This window comes from Podarcis pityusensis, assembly GCF_964106645.2.
Source record: "Podarcis pityusensis genome assembly, chromosome: 2".
In the NCBI taxonomy this organism is placed as follows: domain Eukaryota; kingdom Metazoa; phylum Chordata; class Lepidosauria; order Squamata; family Lacertidae; genus Podarcis; species Podarcis pityusensis.
The window spans coordinates 12,977,402-12,992,336 of NC_138029.1; the positions used below are offsets into that span (position 1 = coordinate 12,977,402).

The following is a 14,935-nucleotide window of genomic DNA, read 5'->3' on the forward strand; positions in this document are numbered from 1 at the left end:
AAAAAATAAACACATCTGGCAAACATAGCTGAGGAAAACTTTTTCCTGTTATAAAACTGAAAAAAACACATGTCCCTTTTATAGCTTTAAGCAGAGGTGGCTAACTTGTGGCCCTCGTGATATTCCTGGATTCCAACTCCCAATCAGTATGGTCACTGGTTAAGGATGATGGGAGTTGTAGTTCAGCAAAAAAACAAAAACAAGCGTGGAAGGCAACAGGTTAGTCACCCCTGCCTAATTTTTTTTACTTTTAGAGTGTGGAAAAGACACTGGAGACAATTCTCCATATTTCTACAGGAGACATTGTACTCCTGGTTGGAAGAAGACAAGCTCAAGGCAGTGATTTGTGTAAGAATGTGGCCAGCAGCCTCCTCTGAGGCTGCTGCCTTTGTATATGGGTAGTGTGACTGGATGCTCCAATGATGCTGGATGCAGAGGCAAAACAGAATTACCTCAGTCAGCAAAGGCTGATTGGGAAGAGCAGTGACTCATGCAGAGATGCATCAGGCAGCCTCCCCTGAAGCTGGGAAGTTCTTCTGTGACTGCATCAGGAATATTTGAAAGCTCAATATCATATCCTTTGCTGAAGCACAGCAGAATTGCCCGTCCCCCTGCAGAGGCTAACTGTCTGAAAACTGAGAGTTACTGGGGATAATGGAACTTTCTATGAGTGAAATCAAAAGGTACCATCGCCTGCCTCCCAAGACTTACTGAATCAGAGCGATTCCTGAATTCTCGGGGGTGTTTTTCTAGCTGGCATGGCCGGTGCTCCTTCCAAAGCCCTTGTCTTGCCATGGAAAGGTGAGATAAGTTTGGCTGTTGACAAGATCCCTCCTACATGACCTCTTCATCTGTAGGGAGTCTGAAAGGCTTCTTGATTCTTTGAGGGGCTCCTGGCAATGCAGATGATGGCTGGGGCAGAGGTGGCACAGATGACAGAACAAGAGTTTGCCATCGTGTCTACTATGTGGTAGTGACGATGGTGGTGAAGAAAGCTTATTTGCTTTCCTCAGCGAACCACTCAGCAAAGCATTTTCCAAGTGGGGAGTGGACTGGCTAAATCTAACCCAGTCTGAAAGCTGCAGTTGAGGCAGAATGCCACTTGCCAGGTTGTAATGTGAAGCAGCAAGATGAGATTATATCGTTTTGATCCTTAAAACTCTGTTCTGACTGCCTGTTAGCCACTGGGCCCAACCAAAGGCGTTGGCACCTTTGTCCAAAGCCATATAAAACTTAGGGCCCAAGGAATGTAAGGTGTGCCTTCGCCAGTACCTGCTGGCCTATGCTTTAAGATGGGCTGGGTTGTGTTTAGAATAATCTTGTGCATAATATAAAAAATACAAAGTGAGACACTAAGGAAATCCAAAGGGAAAATATGAAGAACAGAGGTTCTGACGAACGGATTATTAAAAACGCGTGAGGTAAACGGTGGAAGTCTTTTTTTAAAAAAACACACACACTTTATTTAAGGTAGATAAGGACAAGATGAAATTATACAATTGAATATAAATATAGATGGGAAATGGCTATGTATTGTGAGTACTTATCTACTTTCACCTATGATCTTTTTCTTTTACTTTTTCTTTTTTCATTGTTCTTTTTTTCTTTTTTCTGATATCTTTCATTTCACTGCTTTATTGTGAATAGCATTTTATAGAGGTATAAATAAGTGTAAATATGAAAAGAGACAAAATATTCTCTAATTTTTTTCCTTGGTTAGATGTATTTTCTTTTGCTTTTGTATTTTCTTTTGTTGTGAATATGTATGTTTTCTAATTTGTACTTAATAAAAATATTTAAAATTTTAAAAAAACAAAAACAAAAAAACAAAAAAACAAAGATTGGCTGGGGTAGTCCTGTCAATGGTAGTGATGGTGGGGACAAGAGGCAGGGCCTTCTCAGTGGCAGCCCTCATCTGTGGAACTTCCTGCATTTGCTTTTCCATCACATCATCAACATTCAGGCACAATTTTTTTAAAAAAGCATTTATTCAGCCAGGCATTTGGAATCTTAACTGAATTGGGACCCGTTAGTCAAAGTTGTATTAGCTGCTGTATTATGTTTTAGTTGTTGGCGTTGATTTCGTTAATTACTGCTTTATAATACCTGCATTTTTTGCTTGATGTTAACCATCTGAATGAATAAGAGATTAAACAAAAACAGAGTGCTGATTCTTCTTCTTCAATGACAGGACTCTACCTAAGAAGTACTTTGAGCAAATCAGCAACAACATCGCCAGTTTTAACATCCATGGGCTAATCATAATTGGTGGCTTTGAGGTAGGTCTCTGGCACGCCTTAGGCTCTTTAGAGCACAAGATCTATAACAGAAGTGAAGCACTGTTGAAAGGATTAACAGACTGGTGAATGAGTATGTCAGTTTTCACATTCCACAGAACATTCCTACAGGCACAATATAACAGTCATTGACAGTGGACTGGAAGAGGCACTCTCTGTCCAACAACCAAATCCTAAGATAGTCAGGTTATGGCTGGGATGGAGAACTGCCCAGATGTTGCTGGACTCCCAACTCCCATTGGCCACAGGTAGCATGGTCATTGGCCAGGGATGATGGGAGATACAGTCCAACCAGTGGCGGAGGAACCCTCTCCGGCACCCGGGGCGGGATGAACCGCCCAGTGGCGCACATGTGACGTCTGTACGGAACTGTACATGCACAGCATCCCATACGGACTGTGCACACTGTCCGTACGGGCTGCTGCGCTAGCAGCATCCCGTACAGACTGCACATGCGCGGCAGCCCATATGGTCGCTGTGTGAGAGCAGCAGCCTGTATGGTCGCCGTGCTAGAGGGGTGCCCATACTGACTGTGCGTACCCTCAGCCGCTCTACAGCTAGGGGTAGGCAGGGGCCATCTTGTCACCCCCCCCCCAGAGTGGCAACCCGGGACAGCCCGCCCCCTCCACCCCCCAGTTCGTACACCCCTGAGTCCAACAACATCTGGAGGGCCACAGTTTCCTCAACTTAATAATGGAGGCTTTCTTCTTCCCCCTTTACGTAGGCTTTCACCGGCAGCCTGGAGTTGATTGAAGGCCGAGCCAAGTTCGAAGAGCTCTGTATCCCACTCTGTGTTATTCCTGCCACCGTCTCCAACAACGTTCCTGGCTCTGACTTCAGCATCGGTGCAGACACAGCCCTCAACACCATCACATCAGTAAGGCATTCATTGGCTTCCAAGCTCAATTAATTTCAATACATGCAGGGCCAGGTGGGGTGTGGCAGCTGCCTAACATAGTGTTTTGTGGTGCAACAGCATAGGAAGCTGCCTTATAACTGAGTCAGATCATTGGTCCATCTAGTTTACTACTGTCAAAACTGGCTGGCAGTGGCTCTCCAGGAGCAGAAATACACTGTGCGAATTTGGAGGATTTTCATAGTCTGCTGAGATCAGCTTTTCGTGATGCAGAATTTGGTTGTTATTCCTTCGGCGTCTCTGATTAAAAGACATGCCCGCCTGATAAAACCCTGGATAGGTGCTGCCAGCCACAATAGACGGTCCAATGGTCAAATTTGGTATTTGGCAGTATTATGTCTTCAGAAGCAATGGGGAGGAGCCGTAGCTCATTGGCAGTGTGTGTGCTTGGCTTGCCAAAGATTCTAGGTTGGTCCCTGCCACGTTCAGCTCAGAGGATATTGGGCGATGGGGAAGACCCCTTCTTTGCCACAAAATCTTAGGAGGGCAGATATCAGTCGAGAGAAGGCAGTATGTCTGACTCAGTCCGAGACAGTTGTTGTACATTTTTATATCTTCTTTTAGGGATGTGGGTGGCGCTATGGTCTAAACCACAGAGCCTAGGGCTTGCCGATCGGAAGGTCGGCGGTTCAAATCCCTGCGACGGGGTGAGCTCCCGTTGTTCGGTCCCAGCTCCTGCCCACCTAGCAGTTTGAAAGCACATCCAAGTGCAAGTAGATAAATAGGTACCGCTTCGGCGGGAAGGTAAACGGTGTTTTCGTGTGCTGCTCTGGTTCGCCAGAAGCAGCTTAATCATGCTGGCCACATGACCCGGAAGCTGTCTGTGGACAAACGCTGGCTCCCTTGGCCTATAGAGCGAGGGAGCGCAACCCCCGAGTCATCTGCCTCTGGACCTAACGGTCAGGGGTCCCTTTACCTTTTACCTTCTTTTAACTTGCAAACATGAGAGTTGCCAAAAAGTTATACAGAGAACTTGCCCCATTCTGTCTTTCTGAGCAGGATGCCATTTGTTTGTTTAATTCCCTAGACTTGTGACCGTATCAAACAGTCTGCAGCTGGCACCAAGAGGCGGGTGTTCATCATTGAGACCATGGGAGGATATTGCGGCTACCTGGCTACCATGGCGGGACTGGCTGCTGGCGCAGATGCAGCCTATATTTATGAAGATCCTTTCACCATCCATGACTTGGAAGTGAGAACCGTTTGCAGAGGCCAAAGGGGGTTGTTTCCTTTTTGAAAGCTCCTGGGAGAGCAGCATAGTCTAGATTGAGTTCCTCTCTCCACTCTTAGCAGCCTCTGCTGTAAATACCTGAATAGTCATTCCAAAACTGTGCGCTGGGGCAACACCAGTATGCTGTGAGAGGACTGCTTGTGTGCCATGAAAATAAATTAGAGGAGCATTCCTGCAAGAGCATTCCTGCCTTCACTGGAAGCAGGTAATTCTGTCTAGTCTCTGCTTTGGATGTGACTGGGGTGTTGAATCGCTCCCAAGAAGAAGAGCACAGCAGAATTGCCTCTTACAATCGCTTCCAATTCAGACTCATTAACAGAATTGCCTGCCTACAGAAAAGGCTGCCTGTTGTATCTCTGCATGAGTCACTTCTTTAGGCTTGCTCCGAAGGCAATGACTCATGCATAAACATAGCGGCTAATCTTCTTTAAGAATGGGCAGTTCCTACTCTTGCATACTCTAAAAGCCAATGTTTTCAGAGGCAAGAGTGAAAATACATACCGTATTTTTTGCTCTATAAGACTCACTTTTCCCCTCCTAAAAAGTAAGGGGAAATGTGTGTGCGTCTTATGGAGTGAATGCAGGCTGCGCAGCTATCCCAGAAGCCAGAACAGCAAGAGGGATTGCTGCTTTCACTGTGCAGCGATCCCTCTTGCTGTTCTGGCTTCTGAGATTCAGAATTTTTTTTTTCTTTTTTCCTCCTCCAAAAACTAGGTGCGTCTTATGGTCTGGTGCGTCTTATAGAGCGAAAAATACGGTACCTATAGTTCTCGTTCAGGAGGAAAGTGAGCCTCAGGCATCTCACAGTGTAACACTTTGCAACTGTATCTGCAGATGACAACCATGTGAAGTCACTAATGTGAATAGTTTTGGGCCTGCAGTTTGACTTTATTAAGTGGGTTAATCTTACTCCTTTCATATTCACAATCCAAAACATGATGTCACAGGCTTTAGTGCAAAGTTTGCATATCCTATCTTCACACAGGAAAGGCTTTCCAGGAATACTCCATTATAGAAAATAAGTCTTGACTGTATGATGATGGGGACTTGGCAGCAAAAGCTATGATAGCTGGGAGATGTGCTCACATGTAGTTTCAGAGACGGAAAGTGAAACCATGATTCTCTCTTTGGTATACAGATGAATGTGGAGCATCTGACTGAGAAAATGAAGACCACAGTGAAGAGAGGTCTCATATTGAGGTATCTGACTAGGCTTAGCCATCAAAAAGCTGGGGAGTGGATGCTCAGAAGTGGTTTCCATTAGCTAAAAAGAGTGAAGATGGGCAATACCATTGTGGGAGTGGTGGAAGCAGTTTTCTTCTTCTTTTAAGCTTTAACCATGTATGCTTATAACTTTCTATTCTGAGCTGGGTTCTAAAACATCATTGGTTCTGCAGCTTTTCAGCATGGTGCATTTTGAAAGGGGAACATTTAGATAAGGAAACAATTGTTTTTCCAGAGTTTCCAGTATGTTTTCCAGGCACTCATTGCAAAAAAGAAGAAGACTGATTTGGGGGAGGAAATGCATTTGTTGCTCCAAGCCAGCTTTAAGTGCACAATCTGAATGTGCCAATATGTGGTTTAATCCCATATATACCGTATTTTTTGCCCCATAGGACACACTTTTTCCCCTCCAAAAATGAAGGGGAAATGTGTGTGCGTCCTATGGGGCGAATGCAGGCTTTCGCTGAAGCCTGGAGAGCGAGAGGGGTTGGTGCACACCGACCCCTCTCGCTCTCCAGACTTCGCGCAGCTCTCCGCAAGGCGCGGGAGCCCTGCGCTGGGCTCCCACGGCTTGCGGAGACTTGCCTGTTCTGGGGGCTGGGGGAAGCTCGGGCTTCCCCCGTCCCAGCCCCGTGCCTGGGGGGGGAATAATTCCCCCCCTTTATTTCCCCCCCAAACAACTAGGTGCGCCTTATGGGACAGTGCGTCCTATAAGGCAAAAAATACGGTATACACACACACACAAACACACATATATACATACCGGTGTATATATATATAATATACCTGTACCCCACCCATCATCTATGCTGTCTGTGGTGGAGTAAATAGGGCTCATTTTGTTTTATCCTCACAACTTAACCTTTGAAGTACGTGATGCTGAGAGAAATTTGCCCAAGAGTGGTGTGGAACTTCATGGCAAAGTAGAGGAATTTGCACCTGGGTCTCCCACCACTGCCAGGACCACACTGACCTTCGCTTACACTAGAAGAGAAAGCAGGCTATGGTCAGAATAAAATTATGGTGGGCAGAGGCAGTTTATTATGGAGCAATAATGCATTTCCAGTATAAACAGGTTGCAGAACAAGGGAAATATTTAGTTAAGCTGTAGGGCCCACTAGCCAGTCAGACAAATGGATGTGAATCCTGGGTCTACATTCATACAAAATACAGAAAAAATCTACACACACACACACACACACACACAGCGTCCCTCCACCCAGTCAACCAGGCAAAAGTAGTTGAGGAGAGCTCAACTCACCTGAGGCTTCCCCCCCCTCTCTTAGCACAGTGTTCTAACATTTCATCTCTTTTCTTTTAAAGCTAGTTCTTAATCAGTGTAGACCTGTCTTCCTGCCTCATCCATGCTGGGTATGTTCTCTCTTTCTAGGAATGAAAAGTGCAATGAGCACTATAACACCGAGTTCATATACAACTTGTATTCTGAGGAAGGGAAAGGCGTCTTTGACACCAGGAAGAACGTCTTGGGACACATGCAGCAGGTATGTCTGGAGCCTGGCTATACTGCTACAGCTGCTCAAGCAAATAATACTGCTTTTAGTTCCACGAATGCAGAGAAGTTGAACTCCGGCTGAAGACAGAAATAGACCCAAAGGACTGGTTCCATCTAGAGGCCTCCAGTTGACCCACACTATGTAATGTTTTGTTCCAAAGGGAAAACACACAGACACAACACACACACACAGAATTCTGTCTCTCAAGCGCTCTTACAAGGCCTCCCTACCAGCATCAGAGGTGGAGAAATGCTACTTTTTTTACTCTTCATAGAAAGATGGCCATCTGTCATGGATGCTTTAGCTGCATTGCAGGGGGTTGGACTAGATGACCCTTGGGTCCCTCCCAATTCTATGATTCTATAATAAAAGGGGGAGTTTCCAGGACGTCTCTCCAGCACTGGGGCAGTGGGAAATGCTGTCTCTTACCCTTTACCTGTGAAGAGCAGACAGAGGGATTTATGTCCTGATCACAGTATGGACAGAAATTTTACCAGCAGCTTTCAAGTGCTGAGCACCAGGCTGCTGAGATTGGAAGATAAACCTGGAGCGGTTGGTGGGCCACTTGCTCTGCCAGGCTATACAAGGCCATAGCCACTCCCGCTGCAATCGATCTTCCATTTGGAGGCTTTTAAGCCACAGAGCCTAGAACTTGCTGATCAGAAGGTTGGCAGTTTGAATCCCCGCGACGGGGTGAGCTCCCGTTGCTCGGTCCCTGCTCCTGCCAACCTAGCAGTTTGAAAGCACATCAAAGTGCAAGTAGATAGGGAATGATCTGCCAAAAAAGCTGAAAAACATCTTCATGTATGCGACAACGGCCGCGAGTTTTAATAGCACAAGGATGGAAGACTGAAGAAACCCCAACTAAAGAATCATGGCAAGAAAAATTGATGGACTATGCAGAACTGGCAAAACTGACCTACAAGCTACGGGACAAGGATAACTGTGACTTTAAAGATGAATGGGAATCCTTTACAAAGTATTTGAAGACACAACAAAATGAACTGGACTCCTTGGCTGGCTTTGAATAAACATTCACAAAATTTTTATTGATAATAATCAGCTAAATAGTTTGAGGATCTATACAACTGTGTAACATGCAGAAAACAGCATTTTTAGAGAAATCAAAGACTAGAACTGAGGGAAGTCGGGGGTGGGGGTGGATGGCTTCTGTGGGGGGAGGGAGGAAAAATGGGGGGGGGAAATAAGGATGATATGTTTCTGGATATGTTTTGTTTTAATTTTGAATAAAAAAGTTATTATTTTTAAAAAGTGCAAGTAGATAAATAGGTACCGCTCCAGCGGGAAGGTAAACGGCGTTTCCGTGTGCTGTTTTGGTTCGCCAGAAGCGGCTTAGTCATGCTGGCCACATGACCCGGAAGCTGTACGCCGGCTCCCTCGGCCAATAAAGCGAGATGAGCGCCGCAACCCCAGAGTCGGCCACGACTGGACCTAATGGTCAGGGGTCCCTTTACCTTTACAGCAGTTCCTGCAACTATGATTCTCAATGACAATCAAGCTGACTTTCCCTTTACCCATCACAGGGTGGCTCACCAACTCCGTTTGACAGAAACTTTGGAACGAAAATGGGTGCTAAAGCGGTGGCATGGATGTCCGGCAAGATTAAAGAGTGTTCCAGGCATGGTATGTGGATGCTTTTGACTGGGTAGCCTGTTACACCAGGGGGTTAGCTATGGCTGCTGGAGAATGAGGGATAGGAAAGAGAGAGAACAGAATCCAGATGTTTCTGCCTGCTGCATCATGCCATTAATGAATTTGGAAAGAGGCATCGCCCTCTAAAACTGCATAGCCTACTTGTGCTATCAAAACCAGCTCAGCATTGTCCACGGGTCACTGATAGGTTGTGCTCTCTAGGGTTTTAGATGGATCTTTCCAACGGGGATCAACCAGAGATTAAATCTGGGATATTTTTCATGTGAAGCAGGTGCACAACCACTGATCTACAGCCCTGCTTACAACTCCCTTGCTCCTGTTTTCAGGTGACTATGAGGGAGCCTTTGTAACTATACAGTGGTACCTCGGGTTAAGAACTTAATTCGTTCTGGAGGTCCGTCCTTAACCTGAAACTAATCTTAACCTGAAGCACCACTTTAGCTAATGGGGCCTCCCGCTGCCCCGCTGTGCAGATTCTCATCCTGAAGCAAAGTTCTTAACATTTCTGGGTTAGCGGAGTCTGTTACCTGAAGCGTCTGTAACCTGAGGTACCACTGTACTTTATAGAGTTGTGTAGAAGTTGCCCCGGGCTGTTTGGCCCTTTTAATAGCTCTCTTTTTTCCCCCTTAGAAAAACCACGCAACACTTGCTTTTAAAGTTTAAAAATAACATGGCTTTGACTTGCTGTACTTACTCTTGTCGGATTGTATGTACCAGAGAGGTAGTTGATACTTACGTTACTGAAACAGATTTACTGTATTTTTTGCACCATAACACTCACTTTTTTCCTCCTAAAAAGTAAGCGGAAATGTCTGTGCGTGTTATGAAGGGAATGCCTACGGATGGCATTATGGAGGGTGGCATGCCTACGGATTTTCCTCCTCTAAAAACGACGTGCGTGTTATGGTCGGGTGCGTGTTATAGAGCGAAAAATATGGTACAGTGGTGCCTCGCAAGACGAAAAGAATCCGTTCCGTGAGTCTCTTCGTCTTGCGGTTTTTTCGTCTTGCGAAGCAAGCCCATTAGCAGTTTAGCGGATTAGCGCTATTAGCGGCTTAGCGGGCCAGCTGATAAGCGGCTTAGTGGCTTAACGGATCAGCTGTTAAGCGGCTTAGCGGATCAGCTGATAAGCGGCTTAGTGGCTTAACGGATCAGCTGATAAGCGGCTTAGCGATCAGCTGTTAAGCGGCTTAGCGGCTTAGCGGATCAGCTGATAAGCGGCTTAGCGGCTTGGGGAAAAGGGGGGGGAAGGAAAAAAACCCCGCAGGAACTCGCAAGACATTTTCGTCTTGCGAAGCAAGCCCATAGGAAATTCGTTTTGCGAAGCACCTCCAAAGCGGAACACCCTTTCGTCTAGCGGGTTTTCCGTCTTGCGAGGCATTAGTCTTGCGGGGCACCACTGTACATGAATTCATATCCGAGACTGACTGATATTTACAGACTGGCTCTGAGGCAGACAGCACCATAACACAACACACTTGCTGCTCTCACAGCTAAAGCTCCGCATACAGTGATAACTGAACAAACTGGGGGGAAACTGCCTCAGTATATATATTTATGACATCACAAGATTCTATGCTACAGCATTAACCCTCTGCATAGTATTTTGGATGCAGCATTTCCACACCTTTGGCGCTGCCTGTTTTGGGGAATTGCCAATTCTGGCCTCGGTTACATTTTTAGTTTTGTGCCACTGGGGAAGTGGTAATTCTGTATTGATTTGTTTTTGATGTTTGTATGTGATGCCAACAAAAGGTTTGATGATGATGATGATGATGAGTTACATTTTTAATGTTCACCTAATGCACTGTATTGTGTTTCATTATTGGCGGGTTTTTTGTTTGTTTGGTTGATTTTGTAAGCCAATCTTGAAGGCCCATTGGCTAAACTGTATTTTAATGGATGGTGATATCAGTTACAGAATGGGCAGCAAGGGAGAGGGAGCTGTGGTCACCCATCAGGACCTGTGTGTATAGATTTTACCAGTTAACGCTTTCTTCACATACACAAAAGTCCTTCCTGATAATTAACCAATTAATTCATATTTTCTAATTAATATTAAAATAAGAGCAACTGGGGGGGAAATGGTGCCTTCTAGGACTGTAATAATTTATTACCTAGTATTCATTGTATATGGAGTATATAGCATTGTATATAATATTCATTGGATATATATTCAGAATGTATATGGGCCGAGTTCATTATTTTCTTTATTATCCCTTTAGATTCCCTTCAACAACAGAGGTTCTCAGGGTGGTTTATGAATACTATTTAAAGCGCAGTAAGTGGGTGATAGCCAACGTTCATCATACTCAGAGAAGACCTACTGCAATGAATGAACTTAAATAACTTAGGCCTATTGAGTTCAGTTGATCTATTCTGAGCATGGTTTCAGCTAGCTATCACCCATTGTGGCATTGATAAAAATACAAACAAAATAAAACAGTAAACAATCATCAGTATTTTTAAAAAAACTTAAACACAATAAATTCAGCAGTGATAACTAATACATCACCCTGAACACTCTGGTGTTTTGCCCTACACTCTTGCTATACTGCATATCTGCTCACAAACATGGATTTTGGCATAATATGTTAAGATCTCTCCTGACATGATACTCTATTATGTTCTTTAAAATTTGATGAATTCACATTTCTTCTTAATCTTCTCATCTCACACAGTTGAACCATTCCCAAATAGTAGCAATCCTACATGCATCCTAATACTTGGGGAAATCTGGCAAATTCACTCTGAACTTTTCCCAGGGCTACATAATACATTAAAAGCAAATTGTGGGGGAGGGGTGTGGGGGGCCCCCCCCCCATATAAAACCAGTACTGTACAGATTGTGCCACCATTTTAATTTTATTGTCAATTGCTCACCACCCTAAGAAATTACGTTCAAGAGTAGTCAAGGATTATTATGATTAACAGAAGGTTCTGCATTTTAACTGTAGACAAATGGTTGACTTTAACTTGTAACTTACTATATAACTTGTTGTGGACTTTTCTCCACCAATCTCTTTCACATGAACAGGCATAAATGCACTCAGATATTAAATTCCAGAAGATTTCCTTGAGAGTATTATTACTGCTTTGCTGAACTATTTATTCATGTTTAGTCTGCATTTCAGAATAAAATCTTTCCAGGGTATCTAAGAATATTAAGCAATAAAAATGCTTAATATTTTCCAGATAATGAATTTGATGAGCATTTCCCACGATTTCTTTTTTCAGGTCGTATCTTTGCCAACAGCTCTGATTCAGCTTGCCTCCTGGGCATGCGCAGACGGGCCCTTGTATTCCAGCCCCTCTCCGAACTCAAAGAGCAGACTGATTTTGAGTAAGTGTCTCCTCTGTCTTGTAAACTCAAGTGAGGCTTCTGCAGTCAGGGTAATCTGCAGTCCACAATATACCGTATTTTTCGCTCTATAAGACGCACCAGACCACAAGACGCACCTAGTTTTTGGAGGAGGAAAACAAGAAAAAAAATATTCTGAATCTCAGAAGCCAGAGCAGCAAGAGGGATCGCTGAGCAGTGAAAGCAGCAATCCCTCTTGCTGTTCTGGCTTCTGGGATAGCTGCGCAGCCTGCATTTGCTCCGTAAGACGCACGCACATTTCCCCTTACTTTTTAGGAGGGAAAAAGTGAGTCTTATAGAGCAAAAAAATACGGTATCTGTTAGAAGTCCAAGAACCTCACTAAAAATAATTATGCAGAAGTGGTTGCTAAAGACTCCCCAAGGCTGAGCCTTTTTGCAAAGTGAGTGATTGTGCCATGGAATCAATTGTGCTCCAGGGCTTTCCATAGGCTTCCGATGCTGGGCCTTTGAACTGCTCCAACAAGGCTCTTCTGATATTCTTAGGTGTGTCCTGAAACGCTCATCTCTCTCTTCCAACAGGCACCGCATCCCCAGAACACAGTGGTGGCTGAAGCTTCGTCCCATCTTGAAGATTCTTGCCAAGTACAAGATTGAGTTGGATACCTCCGAGACAGCTCAAATAGAACATATCACTCGCAAGAGAGTATCCGGAGAAGGCGCTCTGTGAACAGCTAGCAGCTCTCCCTTTTAGTTATGACACTTAAGGAGACCTCTAAAGCAAAGTATTTATTTTTTTCCAGTCCCCTTCCCCAGTTTAGCATGCAGCTGTCTCATCTAGTGTTTTGTGTAATGACTGGGACTGCATGCCTGCCACGAATGGAGGAGGCAACGCCAAATGTCATCTAGTGCCATATCTGCAGTATGTGAATGAATGAGTTAATGGGAAATGTATGTTATTATATTCTACTCTTCCTTTTAGAAAGCTTAAGACAGCTGACATGGGGCTCCTGATGGTCTTCTATTCAGGCACCAGGTCTACTTTTTCTTCTGCTTTACTGGTGCTTATAAGGTTAGGTGGCCCTCTGTCTGAGGGTGGAGTGGGGATTTCAAACAGGAATGGTCATTTCAGCTTAAGTTCATCATGTTGAAATCTGGACTGGACTGAATATATTATTTTGCTATCAGGCCCTCTCCTTTGAACAGTGGCAGCTACCCCAGAACCCACACTTGGGGTAAATTATAGCTTTGTGATTCAAGCTCTTCCAAATGCTGAAAATAAAATGGGAACTGTTTCACTAGAGGTTGCTGTTTGGATCTGCCATTTCAACACCATCTTTTTTCCTTCTTCAGTAACATGCACAATGCAGGGGGAGCTGGACTGCAGGTATGGGAGATTTTTAAAAAAACCAAGCAGCCAACTGGCACCCAGCATTCAAAATTTGCCAGGCACATTTTGCACCTGGCTATCACCTGGCAGGGACGCGGGTGGCACTGTGGGTTAAACCACAGAGCCTAGGACTTGCCGATCAGAAGGTCGGCGGTTCGAATCCCTGCGACGGGTGAGCTCCCGTTGCTCGGTCCCTGCTCCTGCCAACCTAGCAGTTCGAAAACACATCAAAGTGCAAGTAGATAAATAGGTATCACTCTGGCAGGAAGGTAAACGGCGTTTCCGTGCACTGCTCTGGTTTGCCAGAAGCGGCTTAGTCATGCTGGCCATATGACCCAGAAGCTGTCTGCAGACAAACGCCGGCTCCCTCGGCCAATAAAGCGTGATGAGCACCGCAACTTCAGAGTCGGGCACGACTGGACCTAATGGTCAGGGGACCCTTTACCTTTACCTTACCTTTACATTTCAGCCACTTGCAACTAGGTGCTAGGATGGCGCCTGAAGTCTCCCACCATCTGGAGGTGCATGCCTAGGAATCCTTGACTGTTTTCACACACTAGCATCACATCACGTAGAATTCTACCAGTTATATTTTATCTGCACAATCAGAATGAATTGCAGGAACTAAAAAGTCATCTTGAAAAATAGTTTTTGAGCCGTCTGGCCCCAAAATGGCAACTTTGGAGACTGTAACCCAGGTTTAAAATGAGCCATTGGGGTCTAGCTTATATATCTGAGTTTCTAACACTGCTGGCACCTGTACTAAACTAGACTGCATGTAAACTTCCATTTGCCAAAATACACACACCTCTCTTCTTATCTGGGGCAATCTCCACCTCCGTGGATTTAAAACAGCCACTGTGAACATGGTTTGAAACCACCCTTATTAGGTGCATAAATATACAGTGGTACCTCGGGTTACATACGCTTCAGGTTACAGACTCCGCTAACCCAGAAATAGTGCTTCAGGTTAAGAACTTTGCTTCAGGATGAGAACAGAAATCGTGCTCCGGCGGCGCAGCAGCAGCAGGAAGCCCCATTAGCTAAAGTGGTGCTTCAGGTTAAGTACAGTTTCAGGTTAAGAACGGACCTCCGGAACGAATTAAGTACTTAACCCGAGGTACCACTGTATGTAAAAGTGCAACAGCAGCCCTTAGACACATGGAACAAAGCTACATGCAGACACTGGGGTTTGTACAGTCATACCTCATGTTACGTCCGCTTCATGTTATGTTCTTTCAGGTTGCGTCCCGTGGCGACCCAGAAGTACCGGAAAGGGTTATTTCTGGGTTTTGCCGCTTGCGCCGAAGCGCAAAATAACGTCACACACATGCGCAGAAGCGACGTTCTTTTCATGTTGCAAATGGGCC

The 14,935-nt window shown here is 44.9% G+C and overlaps 2 protein-coding genes across 2 annotated transcripts in view; both read left to right on the top strand.

The window, feature by feature from the left end:
- PFKM (phosphofructokinase, muscle) overlaps window positions 1-13,478 on the top strand; it is a 51,354-nt gene extending 37,876 nt beyond the window's left edge. Inside the window, exons 15-22 of the mRNA XM_080994505.1 lie at window positions 2,192-2,279; window positions 3,022-3,174; window positions 4,241-4,405; window positions 5,583-5,644; window positions 7,059-7,170; window positions 8,727-8,826; window positions 12,094-12,199; window positions 12,758-13,478. Of these exons, the coding sequence (XP_080850631.1) occupies window positions 2,192-2,279; window positions 3,022-3,174; window positions 4,241-4,405; window positions 5,583-5,644; window positions 7,059-7,170; window positions 8,727-8,826; window positions 12,094-12,199; window positions 12,758-12,905 (934 nt within the window). The 3' untranslated portion in view covers window positions 12,906-13,478. The remainder of the gene's footprint in view (window positions 1-2,191; window positions 2,280-3,021; window positions 3,175-4,240; window positions 4,406-5,582; window positions 5,645-7,058; window positions 7,171-8,726; window positions 8,827-12,093; window positions 12,200-12,757) is intronic.
- The window catches only part of LOC308471085 (uncharacterized protein), a 51,271-nt gene that overhangs the window by 14,882 nt on the left and 21,454 nt on the right, over window positions 1-14,935 (top strand). The window lies entirely within an intron of this gene.